At 40.0% G+C, this 19,115-nt stretch overlaps 1 protein-coding gene across 2 annotated transcripts in view; it reads right to left on the bottom strand.

Moving 5' to 3' along the window:
• The window catches only part of YWHAE (tyrosine 3-monooxygenase/tryptophan 5-monooxygenase activation protein epsilon), a 36,097-nt gene extending 17,809 nt beyond the window's left edge, over positions 1-18,288 (bottom strand). Inside the window, exon 1 of one of the 2 annotated variants that reach the window (XM_051992201.1) lies at positions 18,109-18,288. In XM_051992201.1, the coding sequence (XP_051848161.1) occupies positions 18,109-18,172 (64 nt within the window). In that variant the 5' untranslated portion in view covers positions 18,173-18,288. The remainder of the gene's footprint in view (positions 1-18,108) is intronic. The other variant, XM_051992200.1, reaches the window with a different exon arrangement.
• Between the last annotated feature and the right edge of the window lie 827 nt (positions 18,289-19,115).

Raw genomic sequence — 19,115 nt, 5'->3', positions numbered from 1 at the left:
CAGAGGCTTAAGACTCTGAGGGTCCACTCTGGACCAGGCCCCCAAGGAAGTATCATGTTACACTCTAAATCTAAAGCAAAAGTAGGGGAAGAAAAAGCATAACCAACTACTTACAAGCACACATGGTCAAGGACATCCTGAGCAACTTTCTTTTGATTGGAGTCTAAAGAATTTCAAGCTTTAGGTTATTAGATTCTACCTTATCTTAAGATGTTCCACTTGATCTACTTTTTTATTTTTTAAAGTGGTTGTAGTTTGCTGATTACTGTTTTATGATACTGTTAGAGCTTCAGAGGTAGTGAGGTTTCCTTTCTTCTTCATTTCCCTTGATAGTCTATCTTTTGTTCTATTACTTTATGTCTCTGCAAAGTGTCTACTTGGTAATATGACTTGCATATTAACTATACCTATAGATTAAGAAGTGTTGTCATTTTTGACAATGTCAATTATCCCAGTCATTAACACCGAATATTACTCTCTAGTTAAATTTAAAGCTTTATGCTTTAAGGAGCATCTTATTGTTTTATATATATTATATGTGTGTGTAATAATTGTACTTTGGTAGACTGATTTCCAGATATCTTTAAAGTATATAAACTATCTTGAATGATGAACGATTTCCCTTTCTATTAATCCCTCATGAATTTTGTCAAGTTACATAAAAATGCACCTTTTTTTGGTGGGTTTATGTTTTAAAGCCAGGTCTCTATGCACTTATCACAAAAAGAGAAATGACCTATCATCTTTTTCTAGCTAATGGTTACGAAACCATTAAAAGGTCCCCTTTCCCACATCTTACGCCTCCTTTTCTAGTCAGAATCTGAATATCTAAGGTAAATCTGATAGTTTCTATCTGAGTGAACCCAAGGTACCATATGAGGACACTGAGGTCAGGGTACCCAAATGAAGTCCCATGGAACTAAAAGGAGGAAAGCATGAAATTAAAATTTGCCCAAAAGATAATAAACAGCAATTCTCAATGAAAAGACAGCCCACCCTTCACCATCACCTCTTTGTTTTTACCACTAAGGTTCACAAGGACCCTCATCTAATGGTTCTATTTGGTAACTGGAAAAAAAAATCAAGAATACATGATGACAAAAAAAGTTAAGTCTTGAATAACAATATGATCTACATCTGAAAGATATTCAGCATCTTATTAATTCAGGTTATAGAAGATGTTTATTATCCTGGGTGACCTATTTGAAACTTTCATAAAAACAGATGGAAAATGCCATCATCTCAGTTTAGTACCATAGGTTTTTTCCTTGCTTATTCTGTGGGTATGTTGGTTTAGTTTTGTGCTAAGGCAACTGGGGTTAAGTGACTAGCCCAGGGTCAAACAGCTAGGAAATATTAAGTTTCTGAGGCCAGATTTGAACTCAGGTCCTCCTGATTTTAGGGCTGGTGCTCTATCCATAGTGCTATCTAGCTACCTCTCAATCCACAGATTGGAAATTTCTGACTTCAATTATCTTTGTATGAGATGCTTTTGGAGTATCTACATTCTAAATGACTTCTAAGATTTGTAGGAAGAGATATAAAGGTGGACAAGAGTTGAAATTTTTAGAACTATAGTCAACTGCAAATGCCTCATTTACTGTATGACTAAGGGAACAATTTTCACTGAGGCTTAAAATTGGGAGCTAAAAGTAGTATAATTTGGGTGTCTTTCCAGCTCTAGGCCTCTCAAACTTGCTTAGTGAATCTATTAGGCTTGACAGCCTCCAAGTATGGGAAGGTTTGAGATTCCCTGGAGTCTAAAACTGTTGTCCAATCTAGATCAACCAGTCTTAATCTATCTCATATCTCTAGAAAAGATGTATGGCTTCTGACAATCAACTGAAATGTGGAAGATAGTAAAAATGTATTGGGTGGAGTCATACCTTTTATAAGCTATTTAATATCATCAACTGCTAGGTAAAAGAAACACTTGGAAGGACTTGGCAGTGGCGTTAAGGGGCACAATTATAAATATTGCTGCTACTGGAATCCTCTCTTCTTAGATCTCTAAAGACCCTGCCTGAAGGGAGCTCATCTCAGCTTTGACATTTCTTCCATTACTGATAGATGAGAGAGTCCAATGTTTTTAGATGGCCCCAAATTTGATTTTTCTTTTCCTTCCAACATCATTTCCTAAATAAACTCCCAATTGTTTTTGATTCATTTCTAAATTTAAAAATTCAGAATGAGTTCATTTTAATACCTTTATTTAAAAGCAATTTAATTGTTTGTCCCAAGAAACCCACGGAATACATATATTTTATGAAGTGGAAAGTAACTTGGAGATCATTATTTTATAAATGAAAACTCTGGAGACTGTAATTTTATTAATGAGGAAATTGATTTTTAAAAAAACTTATCAGCCAATCAACAAGCATATATAAGTCCTATGTTTCTAACCCCAAGTAGGTGCTGGAGATACAAAGTCAAGGGTGAAAAGAGTCTGCCTCTCAAAGAGTTTCCATTCTAATTTAAGTGAAAGGAAGTACTTGCAACTATTCCCTGTGTCATTGGGGATATTGGGGTGGGGGCAGGAAGGGTATCTTTTATAGAAGATTTTTATTCCAGATATGCACACAAAGACAAGAAAAAGAATATTATGTGTGATGAACATCTAGGCAACCAATTAAGTTTAGAAGGACTACAGAGTAAAGAGGAATAATGAATTAGAACACTGGAAAGAAGGCTGGAAGCAGATTGGAGACTTAATAATAGACTTAACAAAGAGTTATCAAACTATGACTACCCTTTGATCAGCAGTGATTCTGCTGGGTCTACGTCCCAAAGAGATCTTAAAGGAGGGAAAGGGACCCATATGTGCAAAAATGTTTGTGGCAGCCCTTTTTGTAGTGGCATGAAATTGGAAATTGAGTGGATGCCCATCAGGTGAGGAATGACTGAATAAATTAATTATAGTATATGAATGCTATATTACTGTTCCATAAGAAACAATCAGCAGGATGATTTTAGAGAGGCCTGGAGAGACTCACATGAACTGATGCTAAGTGAAGTGAACAGAACCAAGAGAACACTACCCAGCAACAAAAGGATTATAGGATGATCAATTCTGATGCATGTGGCTAATAATGAGATGATTCAGATCAGTTCCAATGATCTTGAGATGAAGAGAGCCATCTTCATGGCATCTTTATACCCAAAGAGAGAACTATGGAAACTGAGTGTGATTCACGACATAGCATTTTCACTCTTTTTGTTGTTGTTTGCCTGCATTTTATTTTCTTTCTCTTTTTTTTTTCCTGTTTGATTTGATTTTTCTTGTGCAGCAAGACAATTGTATAAATATGTATGCATATATTGGATTATTTGTCATCTAGGGGAGGGGGTGAGGGAAGGAGGGGGAAATTGGAAGAGAAGGTTTTGCAAGGGTTAATGATGAAAAATTGCATGTTTTGAAAATAAAGTTTTCCTAAGTGACCTTGGGCAAGTCACTTAACCAACTGCCTCAGATCCAAAAAAAAAAAAAAAGCTTTAACTTAAAAAATGATAATAATGATAGAGGGACTTGAATTTGATCCTACAGATAAGAGATCCTTTGGGGATCACTGGGCAAGGAGAATGGGCATGGAGGAAAGGGTCATACATGGAAAGCAATTATGAGGCTACCTTAATAGAGTGTGGACAGAGTCAGAGAAATGGGCTGAGAGAGAGATATGGAAGTAAAACTGACAAAACATAGCAAAAGATTTGAAATGTGGGGGAAAGGAGAAATGAATGAGGTTAAGTGTGGAGTCAGTACAGTGGGTGCCCTGGACAGCAATAAGGGAAGTTCAGAAAAGAGCTTCTCTGATACAACCCGCCCACCCAGGTGGTGAGCAAGATTTAGCTCAAAGATAAGAAATTATAATTTGCCTGAGGTCATGAAGAAAGGTCTATATAACAGTTGAATCCAGGCCTTCTAATCCCAAAATCAAGATTCTCTTTCCACAAAATCATGCAACCTCTCCAATGCATTGGATTAACTATTTGAGATGCTCTATAGTTCTAATAGACAATACATTCTCTACCACATCTGCAATACTCAATGTCCAAATCAGATAAATTTATGATTTCTTTTGTAATCCCATGTATTTTAGTTTATTTAATGAAAAATAATATTCTGAGTCTATAGGTCTCACCAGATGCCCAAAGGCACATGGAATAGAGCTCCTTGACTCTCAGCATCCCCACATTCACTCCCAACTCAAGACTAGTGTACATCTACACTTTTGTATCAAAACCATTTGAAGCAAATTTGGTTTTCAGATGTAGCTGTAAAAATAATCTGAAAAACTATCAAAATGAATCAATGCTTTTAAAATGGCCTTCTAAAAATGAAACTTTTTACAAGGCATAATTGTATCAAGATGTCAGACAAGAACACTTTTGTTGAAAAAATGTCAATTGTTTCTTTCAAGCAAATGATTTAGATCTATTTAGCTTTTAGTAACTACCCCCCCCCTCCTCATAACTGAGTCATTTTTCAAAATGAGAAGATTCACCTGTATGCCACTTATGAAGAAAAAAAGTGAGTGTCAAAAGAAATATTTTCAGTTAAGGAAGACAAATGTAATAAGTATTACTAAAAACAAGCTGAATCATATGAAGAGTCAACCAATGGGGCCAGCTATGTATGCATTTAGAGTTAGAACACCACTGTGGAGTCAGCGGACCAGAGTTCAAATGTGACCTCAGACACTTGACAGTAGCTAAGAAACTTGACAGTTAGTAGCTGTGTGATCCTGGACAAGTCACTAAACTCCAACTGCCTTGCAACAAAGAAAAAGCAGAGTCAACCATTAATATATTTTCCATTAATAGAATTTAGTGACAGCTTAGGTGGGGGAAGGGAGTCAGTGACTCCTCCTCCCACATCACCTGTAAAAGTCCAAACTGTAATTAAAATGACCAGCAAGTTTAGAGTCCAAAAATCTAAGCTCCAACATACCCTGCTTAACTTTGGGGAGAACATCTCTCTCCAGCCCTTTTCGGTTGGGCCTTACTTCTCTGCCCTCTCCAATCCATCAAACCAGTCATATTCCCAAAACACAAAGACAAGCAGTCAGTGGCCTCTTAAGGATTCAAGGACCACAGCGATTATTTGGCATTCAGAGACCTGATTCCTTATATATACTGCAGGTTCCCACCCAAAGGATCTGTCACCTTTTTCCACTCTTTTCAACAATAAGATAATTCAGGCCAATTCCAAGGTGATGGAGAGAGCCATCTGTACCCAGAGAGAGCACTATGGGAATTGAGTGTGAATCACAACATAGCATTTTCACTCTTTTGTTGCTGTTTGCTTCCATTGTGCTTTCTTTCTAATTTTCCTTTTTTGGTCTAATTTTTCTGAGTGCAATATAATTGTACAAATATGTATAGAAGAATTGCACATGTTTAACTTATACTGGATTACTTGCCATCTAGGGAGAAAAAAATTTGGAACACAAGGTTTTGCAAGAATGAATTAAAAAAAAGAGAGCGAGACAGCTTGGAATCATTCTTTTGTTAAACTCCTCTATCAATTAACATCTATTTCCACCATGTTTAACATATATTGGATTACTTGCCATGGGGTAGGGGTGGGGAAGGGAAAATTGGAACACAAGGTTTTTGCAAGGGTTAATGTTGAAAAATTATCCAGGCATATGTTTTGAAAATAAAAAGCTTTAATTTAATAAAAAAATAAGAATTTTTAAATGTAAAAAAACCTCTTCTGTCAAGATCAATTTAAGAGGCATGAGGTCCCTTAAATTTACTTTGTGTATATTAGATGTGTAGTTTTATTTGTACCCGCCTCCCTGAAAAAAAAGATACAAGAGAATCCTTTATTTCATTTGTTGTCTATCTCCAGCAATTAGCACACTCCTTGACATATAGTAGGAATTAATAAATGCTGACAGACTGATTTCTTCAATCTGTAAAAATGAGACTTGGACTGGATGGTTTCTAAATCCTCTGAAAATCTAATTTACAGAATTTTCAATTCCTATTCTATCATCATGCTACAGAGAAGTTACATTTCTCTACTTATCCCAAATCTAACTTTGCTATTACTCCACTGATTTCCCTTATCCAGGAAGGCATGATCCAGATAATATCAAGCACTTATATAACTAGCTCCACAACTGTATCCAGTGATTGATCTACTGGTCTCATTTCTGTGTCCCCTGATAAAGATGATTGCTAATATGAAGGGAACCAAAAAGCTAAGGAAGAAGTTAGAAACACAATAGTCCCTAAATAAGATGATGAAATATCTTAAATAAGTATTAACTATCTTTAAATAATTTTTTAAATCTTTAAATATTAAAATAAGTAGATGAATGACTGCTTCATTCTAAAGCACTGGGGGAAAGGAGATGAGAGGGTGGATTAGATTTGCAACTAAATATTCTTAGATTCTTTTTTGTTTTTTACTGTTTTAAAAAATAATAACTTTTTATCTTCAAAATACATGCAAAGGTAAGTTTTCAATATTCATCCTTGCAAAACCTTGTGTTCCAAATTTTTCTCCCTCCCTTCCGCCCATTCCCTTTCCCCAGACAAGTAATCCAATATATGTTAAAAATATGCAATTCTTGTAAACACTAAATAGTCTTAATTTCATTTGAACTCAGATCTTCCTGACTTTAGGGCTGGTGCTCTATCCACTGTGCCACCTAACAGCCCAATATTCTTAAATTCTTAAAAGAGATGCCTGAGGCACTGAGAAGTTGGATTATTTGCTGGGGTGACAAAGCCAAGAATGTCAAGAGCTGGGCCTTAAACTCAGGTCTTCTTAACTCTTAAGGTGTAGAAACTACTACACTAAGCAGCTTATATATATCTATCTCTTGGTCAGTAAGAATCCTTCAACAATGCAAGAAAGGGAAGGTAAGGAGAGGCTAAGTTAAAATGAATACCCATGAATCCCATGGATAAAGGGACTCACTTTACAGAAGTATAAAAGGCTTAAGAGGACCATCCACCACAACTATTTGTCCTTGAAATTTTTTTCAAGTCAAAGAAACAATAAGTTGTTAATCAATTTTGGAGAGAACCATAGTTTCTCCCTCCCCTCACACTCACAATAGAAAATTTAACATAATTTACAATTTTTTAAAATCTTACAGATAAATATAAAATGGCAATGCTGTCCTCAGGGAGGTTCCCATTCTGGGGGGAGAAGGTAGAAAAGAAATCTGATGGAATCTCATAAAAAGAAACTGCAGCTTGGGAGACATCCCAAGAGGAGATACGAGGTGGTAACAAGAGATGAGTATTGAAGAGATTTCAAGAAATGTAACAATGAAAATCCGTATCAATCACCTAGACAATGACAGTAGGCTATAGGAGCTTACACTCAAATAGAATAAAATACTAAGACAGCTAGCTACGGCAGACCTAAATGCAATAATGCTTCTCGATATTATCTTTTGGTGTTCTTCCCAAAAAGTGATCACTAGGTAGGTGTAGACACTATGCTAAGTCTCTTCAAGGACCAAATATTTTAATGAAGGAGGGAGGAGGACCCTGTTCCCCTCCCCCCCATTATCTCTGCAGTGAAGTCATAGGTAACTTCAGTAATGGTGCTGATTTGATTATTACTCTGCAGAGTTGGAGGTGGAGAAGATAGAGCCAGAACTCTAGTATGTTATGAAGGGCTTTGCGATCACCTCAGGGACTTTTGGAGTGTCAGGGCAGACAGAGATGGAATCCGAGACATAAAGCATGGAACAATACAGATGGAAAGTCTCAGTGGTTTCCACAACAAAAATGATTTGGCTTAGCTCAAATAGAATAGATGATTCCCTCCAAGCCCTCAGGCCTATACACAATACTCTTAAGGCCAGGCCTTAAGCCTTCCTCCAGGTGAAGATGATCCTAAGTGACATTGGTAAAGGTAAAAGTGAATGGCCCCATAAACTCACCACAGAACCTGAGAACAGGAAGGAGGCTTATATTCAAAGGCTCTTCATTTTTAGAAATCAGCAAACCCAAGAATCCAGATTTCCAGCCAACTGCTCCATCACATCTCAAACCCTCTACTTCTCTACTGAATATCGATAGAAGAAGAAGAGGTCTCCTCTTCCAAGTATTACTAACAAAGTGAGTCCTGACTGTGACCTTGAATCAATCACATACTCTCTCTGGGCCTGCTGTTTCTTCATTTAAAAAACAAGGGGGCTGAAATTCAATGATCCTTAAAACCCTCCCAGCCTTTAATTCTGTGACTATCTCTGATAGGAGACTAAATGAAAAGACTAACAAATAATTTAAGTTATGGGATTTAAGGGACTCTTAATTGTGCTCATATGAACAAACTATTTCAAATGTTAGCTGGAAAATCTATAAGGACTCATGGAATCTCTGAATTTATTCTTATGCTCTATAATGGAACTATAGCACTAAGGTCAATGCCTGGACTAAATGCATGCCTATAAAATGTCCACATTTTGAGCCAATGAAAATAAAATATATCCTTTTTGATATACTTTCTTTTCTTAAAAAGGCTTTTGGGCTTTGTTGTTCAGCTGTTTGTCCAACTCTTTGTGATCAATTTGAAATTTTCTTGGCAAAGATACAGGAGCAGTTTGCCATTTCCCTTGAGGCAACCAGGGTTACATGACTTGCCCAAGGTCACATACTGACATTAAGTATTTTAAGGCTAGATCTGAACTCAGGTATTCTTAACTCTAGTACCAGAACTCTCCACTCCACCATCTAGCTGCTCAATTTTAGGGCACTTATCACCAATTTTAAAAAGCATTTTGCTCTACATGGCACTGATGGTTGATTGATTAGTTGCTCTCTTTCATTCTCAAAGAGGATCAAAATAACATCACTACATTGACTGAAATTTTCTGGGTTATATGGCAAGAGGTCAGGATGTTTCCACTGTCTATCTCTATAAAGGAAAAGAAAATAGGTTGTCCTGTGATGATCTCAGAGCAAGGGATCTCTCAGTCATTGCTTACAAGATTCTTGCCAGTCTTTTCTTTCACCTTGAAGGTCATCTACCTGAGAGCCAGTGAGGCTTCAAAAAGGGTTAAGGAACAGTTAATGAGATGCTCGCTGCCTAACAAGTCCAGGAGAAATGCCAGAATAAACAATCTGAGCAAGACCCCTGATCTGATTTTGAAGGCTTGAGGAAAACCAAAGACATGCTCGAATAAGTTCTGAATAATGGACAATGCTCTCATCTTTTCCAGTCTTTGATGAAGTGCAACACCACAAACCACAAGCTCTTACCTTCAAGAATCTTACATTTTATAAGGGGAGATTTGAATAAAATAAGCATATTGCAAATTGGGAGAGGGAGGATTCTTTTAGTGTACGTACACACACACACACACACACAGACACACACACGAGGGTTACAAATAAATTTCCTCCCAACTGCAAAGAATGTTAAATATATCTTTATCCCTGCCTCCTTCTCTTTAAAAATCAGTCCTTAAGAAAATAAGTAAATAAGACTTTTCCTACTAACTAATAAAGCATGAGAAACCAGCATATGCAAAGAAAAATCAGGAACCCTTATCTAAGAAGTGACATCTGAGTAAAATTCTAAAGGAAGCCAGGGATGCTGGGAAGCAGGGTTTAGAAGGCAATACATGCCTGGAACAAGGCAAAAGACTAGGCAAAGGAATGGTGACAAGCAATGAATTTTTTTTTTAAGTGCTGAGGAAGGAGAGCTTCTTCCTTAGTAGCTTTAAACAAAATAGTAACCAAAGCCTACTGGAGAGTATACCCTCACATAAGAGGTCAAGGCTAGGGAAAATGCCCTTCGCCGAAATATCTGAAGTGATAGTTTTTGAAGTAACAGAGACTTATAAACAAAATTGATTTCCATGAAATGAGAAAATGATTGGTCAAGAGGAGTTGAAAAGAGAAATTTAGGTCTCAATAAAATTTATTTTAAAAAACAACATCTCACACAAAAATTAAAGGCTTCCTCACATGCACAAGAAAGCAAAAGCAAAAAATCCCTTTCAACAAAAAAAGCAGATATTAGTAAATGCCAAGAATCCCCCAATGACTTGCTTTTTCCCCCAGAATTTGAACATTAAATTTCCATATAATTGGTTCTTTTGCAAACCTATATATTTTGTTTTTTCCTTTTAAAAACATTCTGAGAAGTAGCTTTAAAACTTCAACAGATGGTCTGCCAAAGTGATTCAGGATCAAAAAAAAAAAAAAACCTGTTCCATGCCCTAAACTCATATGATATTATACTTATATGCTAAAGCCCTCAGACAGAGTCAATTGTCCTTTACTTCCCCCCAAGGAGAAGGTTAATGACTTGCCCATCGTCGTACAACTTCAACTAATAGGTTGCAGGCCAACATAGAGCAATTAGAAGCAAAGCAAAAGCTATATGCAAATAAGGTGTAGTTGGCATATGATAGAAAACCTAGAAAAAGCCAACACAATTCAATAAGTCTATTACCCTGTATCAAGTGATGTATGCCATCAAAGAGTCAGTATTCTGTTTAAGAAAGCAGAATGCCATTCCACATAGTTAAAATGATCCAAAGTGCTGCTACTCAAAAGGGTAAACAGATTATCTATGGTGAGTTCCTGATAGTTGTGGTTTGACTGAAACATTCAAGGTGTCAGTGAAATGCACTCAATAAAGCAAGAAAGCCTGAAAGAAAAAAAAAGTTTGGTTAGTCCAAAAGAAAATACTGAAAGAGCTAAAAGCCTACTCCATTTTATTTTAAAGTAGTAAGTAAAATGGAGAAGACATATAGGATAAAAAAGGCCAAAAGGGGAGAAAACTTGGAAATGGTTTTGGATTAGATTAGAGGGCAATTTAACTTCAGAAATCTAACTTCCCCTGAAATAGAAGCATATCTTTCCCCATTTTATCTTTGTCTAAAAGAGTAATCTTAAACTTGTATTAATTAAAATTACTCACTTCATTTTTACAAATAAAAATAGCTAGATTTATAACAATTTCTGTAAAATCTAAACTGAAGTAAATTTTTACGAAAACCATCATTATGATGTCCAGGTCATTTTTGCCTTGGTATTCCTAAGATTAAGCATATAGTAGATACTAAATATGTGCCTTTTGATTGTACAAATAACATAAAACAGTAATAAAACTTCACAATAATCCACTGCATATTTAGTGCTAAGCAGTAAAAAAGCCAATAATTTTTATTACAAACCCAATAAACTTCTGAGTGGATCCCTTAACAAGCAAGTCTTCAAAACACCTACAAGACAAAGATCATCTTCAGTGTTCTTAATCATGCCCTAAAGCACTGGCAAACCACTTAAAACACCTTCTGAACAGTAAGTTATGTTCTTCAGAGTTTGAGCTGTATTTTATCCTAATTCTTTGAATACTAGTAGTTCATAGCTAGTATATTTAGCCAAATGTGAAGGCCTCCCTAGTGCTGGTATTCTCAGTTCTAGTCAATCTGGCCTAGCAGATAATTCGAATACATGCCCTTCCATTTCCAGCCTCCAAGACTTTGCACACTTGTGCAATAACTGCCACGCCTGGAATGCTCTTCCTTATTTTCAACTCTTGGAAACTGTGAGTCCTTTCAAGTCTCAGTTCTGGTGGCACCTTCTTTCAAAAAGCCTTTTGCTGATTGTGTTGTGCTAATTGTGCCCTCAAGCTCAAAAAACTTATTTTATACAATGTAAGCTCAGTACTTAACAGTACAAGTTGTAACCCCTCTCCCCCATATAAAGGTAAGGACCGTAGTTTCCTTTTATCTGAAGCTATCATGGGTTTGACACGTGATAAGCAAAGAAATGTGTGACAACCGGGTGCTTCACCAAATTAACCATGTGACACCACCATGTGCCATTCAAGAATGAGATTCTCCAGTGACTTTTCCATATTAACTTTACAGACTAAGGCATCATTTTATCCAAAATTAATTTTGAAATTAAGTTTTCCATTAGCCATGCTACCAACTATATAATCCCTGGGAAACAAACTAGTATCAGACTAGTAAGGGACTACCTATAAAGCCACCTACATGCTACATGATTTAAGGGATTACATTGCCAAATTTTAAATTCGAAGTACAAATTCCAAAAAAAGAGGTGAAATTCTTCAAGTTTTTCAGGTCACTTTTGGTTAGTAATGGTAAAGAATCGGTTATTTCTTTATTGCCATAGCACCACTGAAAATCACACAACCATTAGACTCCAGTTGCTAATTAAGGCACCTGATAAAAAGGAACAGGCCATTTCCTGACACAACACCAAACAGGATCTAGACCAATCCTAATAACTTATTTTTTCTGGGATATCATCAGCATCAAATAAACTTTTTTCATGATTATATATATTATCATATATATTATAAAGTATAACAACTTTCCCAAACAATGTATTTGAGGTCATTAGGGAAGGGGAGGAGTTAAAAAAAAAGATATGCACACGTTGGTTTCTTAGCTGAGGAGTTCTTTGTAGTACACCAGTGATATAAATTCTGGCTGAATATATAAATAACAACCCCCAAAGAGAAGGACCTCAAGTGGAAGGAGTAATATATCTAGTAATAGCAGAGCTAGACTTAACTAGAGCCTGCTTCAACAGACAAATGGAAATATCAATATCTAGTAATAACCGAATCTGACACTCACTGGGAAGGCAGCCGGTAACAGAACTAACAAACTGGGAGAAGAGGTATCTGAACTTCTGCCAGTTCAACATGGACACAAGCAAGCTGAGAAACCCCACACTACTACCATTAGCCAGTGTAACAGCAGTTTGTCATCCTTTGGTTGTGTAAGGGATCATCTCACACTGAAACCAGCACTTGCTAACCTCAAAGTGACCTTGGAGAAAACAAGTTCAGACTTATTACCTGAAATAACTTAAATAACACGAGTGGCCACAGGAAATAAAATATAGAAAACCTAACTTGCTTCTGGCTAACTAATAAACACTGTCCATTTGGGTGCATCTCCACAACATTCACAAAGGCAGTAGAGCTGCCACAAGTGATCAGGACTAGTCTTAAAACTCTAGGAGGAGGTTCAGAAGGTATATAAATGAAGTTAATTTAAGGCAGATTTCGAATCTGATTATAGACTGCCTTGGCAACTGCTGAGTGAAGCTGTACCAGCTGAGGAAAATGTACACGTACACGAAGGGGGAAAAGGATAAGTCATTAATCAAATGGAGAGACAGCTCCGCATTTAAAAATAATCCAAAGGAATCATTCTTTCGTTTTTTTATTCTCCTGTTCTCTTCTTTATGTTAGCTGTTCCTTTTTAAATGAACTCCTTTCCAAGACATTTCAGACAATCACCTGTAGGTAGAACATTCTGAACACAGCTGAGACAAAGAATGCTTTCCTACTCCTGTGCCAGCTTTTCCTGAAGACATCTAATTAACATCCCATCCTTACTCACCAGAAAGGCAGTATGTATCTCCACTCTACAAAAGGAAACAGAAGCAGAATAGGGAAGTGCCTTATTCAAATGCATAGTAAAACCAACTGTGAAAACTGCCTCCCAATAACATTCCTTTACTATATCTCGTGTAACAGATTACTAGGGTTTAAGGGATGTTGATGGCAGAATCTGCAGTATGTCTATGTTGGTTCCCTGAGGTTTTATCTAAATAAATCCCTAGTTGTGACTAAATTTGTAGCATCTAAGGTTAGATATTCAATCTTAAATCACAAATGGCACTGCTATAATGTAAAATTTTTACCCTTCTGGAAAAGGGGAAAATATCTGATCTACTCTGTAATACAATGTCAACTGAATTATAAAATCAAATTTTTAATCACAGCATCTTAAAGAAACAAATACAGCTCAATGTAACACATAAATGCAAATGTTTCATACCACTTCAGTCATTAAACATCCCCCACACTCATTTTTGACTTCATTCTTTCACGATGTGAAAATTCACAAATTTAATTCGTGTCCAACACTTAAGGTTATATATTTGTTGTTTTAACTATTGTAAGATTCAACAACAATCCTTTCAAAATGAAGCTCTTTTTTTTACAGAGATTCCAAGGAAAGCACTGATAACTGAAGACATTGAACTCATTGAACTTCTTACAATTTGTCATGCTTTTGTGTGGGATAACCAAGTTACAAATAGAATATATATTGTAATAGTTCTAATTAACAGATATGACTGTAGTCTTCCCTATAAGATAACACAAAGTGAGCCACTTCTTAAACAAAAATTAAACTTACGCATGCCTAAGTACTGAGTAGTAAGAATTTGCCCTCCACTTGCTTGCTATCGTGTAAGCTAATGGGATATTAGGATTTAGAGTGAGAAGGAACCTTAGATAATCTAGGATCTTCATCTCATAATGCAAGTAAGCTGATTAAATGATTTATCCAAAGTCATACTTAGTAAGCAGAACAGTGAAAAATGATCCATAATTTTAGTAAGCAGCATACTGATTATTAGATTTGAGGAAGGGCAGTTTGACAAATTGGGGTACAAAAGAGAGCATCACAAATTTAGTCCTCAAAGTGACCTTAAAGTCATTTTACAGATGAAGAAACTAAAGCCCAGAAAAGTTAAGATGACTTATCCAGGGTCACACAACCTAAAAACATAAGAGGTGAGATTTGTGCCTGTTAATTTTTACTCCAAATCCAGAGGTCTGGTTACATGGTGATCCCACTGGAAACCATGCCTTAAGTGAAAGGGTGGGGAATGGGGATAATTAGCTAAGGGAATGGGTCTCACATGCCTGAAGTTATTAGACTTGGACCCAGGGGACAAAAGTAGAACCAGCAGTGAGCAGATCTCAGGATTTCAGCTGAATATAGAGATAAAAGGTCCCAACAACTAAAAGCTCTGGAAAATAAAATGATTTGATAGTAATCCTCCTTTCACTCATCAGAAATCAAGTGGAGGAGAGAATATGCTGTAAAGGAATTCAAACTTTCTTAGAATCTAAAAAATGAAAGTGATACTAAAAAACTAAATCTCAAGTTTTATCCACAGCTTAGAAGTCAAAATACAAACTATAGAAAGAGCTGTAAAATTTTTTAGGTTAGAGACAAAGCAAAGTTAAATTTACTATTAATTGAAATGCTAACATCAAGGCTACTAGGGATTTACAAAATTTTTCTAACCACCCAAAATAGCAGCCTCTTTTAAATATACAAGATGAATCCATTTCTTATTTCTTTGTTCAAACTTATCAATACTTTATTCAAAGCTCTTCCCTAAATACTATAGGAAAGTTAGAAGTGGCTTTGATCTATTAAAAAAGGAGAGCTTCCAGTTAAGAGAAAAAATAATCCCTGGGGCAATAATTTTCTGCAAAATATACTTAGGCCTAAGAGAACTACCTCAAACCCTTCCCATAGATCACTAGTTTATAAAGAAATATACCTAAGCAAAAGAGGGGAAAAGAAAAACAAGGAAACAATAACTAATCCTCCAGTCGAAATGCCAAAGGACTGAACCATGGAGGCACTAACTGCATTTTTTCCACTTAAAGCGAAAGTCCAACAAATGTTTCCAATGTCCAAAAAAGGTGAAAAGGTAAATGAAAACTTAGAAAGTGGGGTTTGCTTGAGGTTTTTTAAAATCCCTTAAGCAGAAAGTATTATTGGTTTAATAGTCTATTATTAGGATTTCAAAAAGTCTTTTTTTTTTTATGTCTTCTAACCTGTTTTTGAAGTTAGAGAACACATGAAACCACCAATCTAAATATATTCCCTTGCAATTTGTCTCCTTAACAAAGAATGGATCCAAAGAATGATCCCTTTTAGTACCACAACTACCTACCACGGAAGCCTTTGAATATTGACTTACTCAAACCCGTGGTAGGATGTTTGATTTAACCTTCAGGGAGAACAGGCAGGAAGTGGTGCTAGTCTGCTTCCTATCTGCAGTCAAAAATTGCCCTGTTTCCCAGAAGGAGTTAGTTCTATTTTATCTCTAACCTGAAGAATGAAACAGCCAAAAATAAATAAATAAATGAAAAAATAAATAGGCACTTGAGTTTCAACGAAGAAATTCAAATACATTGGCAGGGACATTGCAGAGACGGGAGAGTAAGGAGAAAACAGGGAGGAGCACCAGATCTAAGTCTTCAGATGGGCAGATGGAAGAACTAGGTTCATCCCATTCATCCCAAGTATAGAGAAGGAAATTTTATTTGCTTAGCAACCAAGAGCCTTGGGATCCATCCATTTTGTTGGGAGACACACATATCCTCAATTAAGATAGTCTCTCCCCTCTACCTCTCAGAATAGCTATTTTTATTGAACCTGGGACAAATACAAATAACAAAAACAAAATCTATAATTTGGGAACACACTGATCCACGAAGGTCAAAACCTCATCCTTTTATGATTGTTTTTCCCCCTTAACCATTTTGGATGCGCTGGGTACAGCACTGCAACAATGTGACTGACAAGAGGTAGACTTAATTTTTTTAAAAAAGGCTTAAACAGGTAACTGTCACTTATTTGCAACATCTTTTTTGCCCATTCCGACCTTGAACTGGATTTTAAAAATTCCTAGAACTAAAAAGGGGCTTGGAAGCAAGTTCCTCCTTCCCCAAGATGAGCTTGTTTAAGCATATCAATTAGTAATTTCCTTTTCTTCAAAAGAGAAGGAACAGAGTGAGAATTTATGTGAGATCTAAGAATGATTAAGTGTGGGAGGATCAGCAGCAATCTAGCACTTAGCACAGCCCGGGCACAGAGTAGGTGCTTAATTAATGTTCAACAACTGACTATGCCTTCCTTTTCGTGGACTTAAATGACGCCATGTATTCCAGAGGTACGATCCCCTCTCCTAGCAAATAAACATTTTAAAATTCGCAAGTGGGGGGCTTTTTGGCACAGACTTTGCGAGTTTCTAGAATGGAGCCCGCTGCCCAGGGCGGTCTTTCTCATGTCTCCAAACCCCAACCCAGACATGAAATGTGTCCTCGGGGCCAAACTTTCTTTCGTGGAACCGAGGAATCTGCTGAACCGTTTCCAATTCCCGGGCTCAACGAGGCAGCAGACAAACGACCAAGGTGAGGAGAAATCTTCCAAGTTCCAGCCCCTCCTCCCCAGAAAAGGGCAGTTTTAACCTGGGAGGGGGAGGGGAAAGGAACTCGCGGGAGGGGGAGGGGAGGAGGGAGGCGGGGCTCCGGGAGGGAGAAGAAAAGGGAGGTGATGGGCTCGTCCGCGGGGCCTGGAGATGGGGGGGGGGGTGGAGGAGGGGAGAGACTCAGAGAGGGGGAGCTCTGGGGAGGGGGAGCTGAGGGGAGGGCTGAAAGGAGGGAGAGAGGGAGGGAGGGCGCGGTACGAGCGACCGGTTCCCAGGGCCGCTCTATGGGCCCTTTTCAATATGAAAACGCTCCTCCTTGGGGAGAGAGACAAGGGCAGATCCATTTCTTTCCGTCGCCGTTTGAGCGGCCCAAGGTCCGATCCCGGGCTAGGCCCAGCCCTTAACTGGGCCGTCAGTCCACAAAGATGGACGGGGGCCCAAGACCGGAGCCAGCGCCTCGGGGCCCCAATGAGGTCTCGCGGCCCAGCCCCTGCCCGGACAGAGGGGGAGTTAATTAAAGGGCGGCCCCCGTGTCCGCGCGCCCCCGGCCCGGCCACGCTGCCCGCAGAGCTCGAGAAACCGCACGGTCCCGGCGAGGCCTTTGTGCGGCCGCCGCCCCGCCTCGGGCCCCGGGGGAGCCGCCACCGCCCCCCCATCCGCCATCTTCCCCGGGGCACGCGGCGGGGCGGGGCGGGGGCCCGGAGCTGGCCGAATGGCCGGGCAGCCCGGGAGGCGAGGGAGGAGGGGCGGGAGGAGGGAGCCGGGCATCGGCTCCCGCCGCCGCCACCCCCCCTCCCCCGCCCGGGGACTCGCCCTCCCCCGGCCGCCATTTTACAACCAGCTCCCTCCGCCGCCGCGGAGCCCTAGCTCCTGCCCACGCGAGGCCTCTGAGGGGGGGCGGCGGCGGCGTGGAGCCTCGAAGACCCAAAGCCCCCCCACCCCCAGGCCCGACCGCGCGCCCCGAGCCCGCCTTCCCCGGGCCGGGCTGCGAGACGCCGCCGCCGCCGCCGCCATTTTGTCTCCTGATCCTGGCCTCTGTGGGCGGCGGCGGCGGCCGCGGCGGCGACGGGGCCGGGAATCCCGGCTGGCCGCTTTTCCCCAGCTCACCGTCGTATCGCTCGGCCTGCTCGGCCAGTTTCGCCTGATACACCAGATCCTCCCGATCGTCCATAGCGGCGGCGGCTCCGGCAGGGTCTGCGCGACGGATGGCAGCGGATGGCGGCTCCGACTCTCTTGTCAGCCTCTCGCTCGGCGTCCGGGCAGCAAAGATGGCGGCGCCTCGATCCGGGAACTTCCGCCTGCGCACGCGGACAACTGCTCAGCTCTATGGCAACCGCTCCCTGGCAACTGGCGCGGGGGGGCGGGGTCGGAGCCCAAGCGGATGGAAGGGGCGGGGCCGGGCTCCAGCAGCTCACGGCCGGGAGGGCGGAGGCCGCTACTCGCTACCTAGGGGACTGGTAACAGGGTAGAGGGTCGGCCACGGTCGGTCTCCTTCTTGGCGGAACTGACTGATGGACATACTGACAGAGGGAGGGATGGATGATGGCCTTCAATTTGATCCCTGGGCAAGCTGCTTGAGACTCCGCCCTCTCTCCTCCCCCTCTCCGTGGGGGGGGGGGGGAGAGTGGAGGGGGAGGGGGTCGAGGTCCGCAGGGACCCAAGAGAAGCGCCCAACCCCGGGTAAGAGGCGCGAGACTGGAACCCACGTGGTCCGGGATTCGAATCCCGATCCTGACCATAGCTGTCAGAGGAGGGAGAGGAGGAAGGGTTTGAATCCTAATTTCTAGAGACTGAGGACCAAGCCACTTGGGGGGAGGGTATGGGTGCGGAATGGAGTTAACACCCCTGACCCCTCTGCACACGGCATTGCGGTGACTGACCAGGTTCTGCTCTGGGGGACCGGAGGTATATGTGCGCATGTGCATTTATGTGTGTGTGTACTTGACTGTATCTTGGATATCGATTCCACAGCATATCCGGGACCCCGCGTGTTCACGGGCACCCCCCTCCCCTGACCAGTCTAGAGCCTTCCTCAAAGGGGGACCTAAAAGCCACTCAGTGGGACAGGCTTGTCCGTCTCAGCCGTGGGCCTCAGTTTCTCCTTATGTAAGAGG

Source organism: Antechinus flavipes, chromosome 4 (genome assembly GCF_016432865.1).
Source record: "Antechinus flavipes isolate AdamAnt ecotype Samford, QLD, Australia chromosome 4, AdamAnt_v2, whole genome shotgun sequence".
NCBI classification, from domain to species: Eukaryota; Metazoa; Chordata; class Mammalia; order Dasyuromorphia; family Dasyuridae; genus Antechinus; species Antechinus flavipes.
The sequence above is the reverse complement of the archived record's forward strand: the minus strand, read 5'-3'. Positions and strand labels throughout refer to the sequence as shown.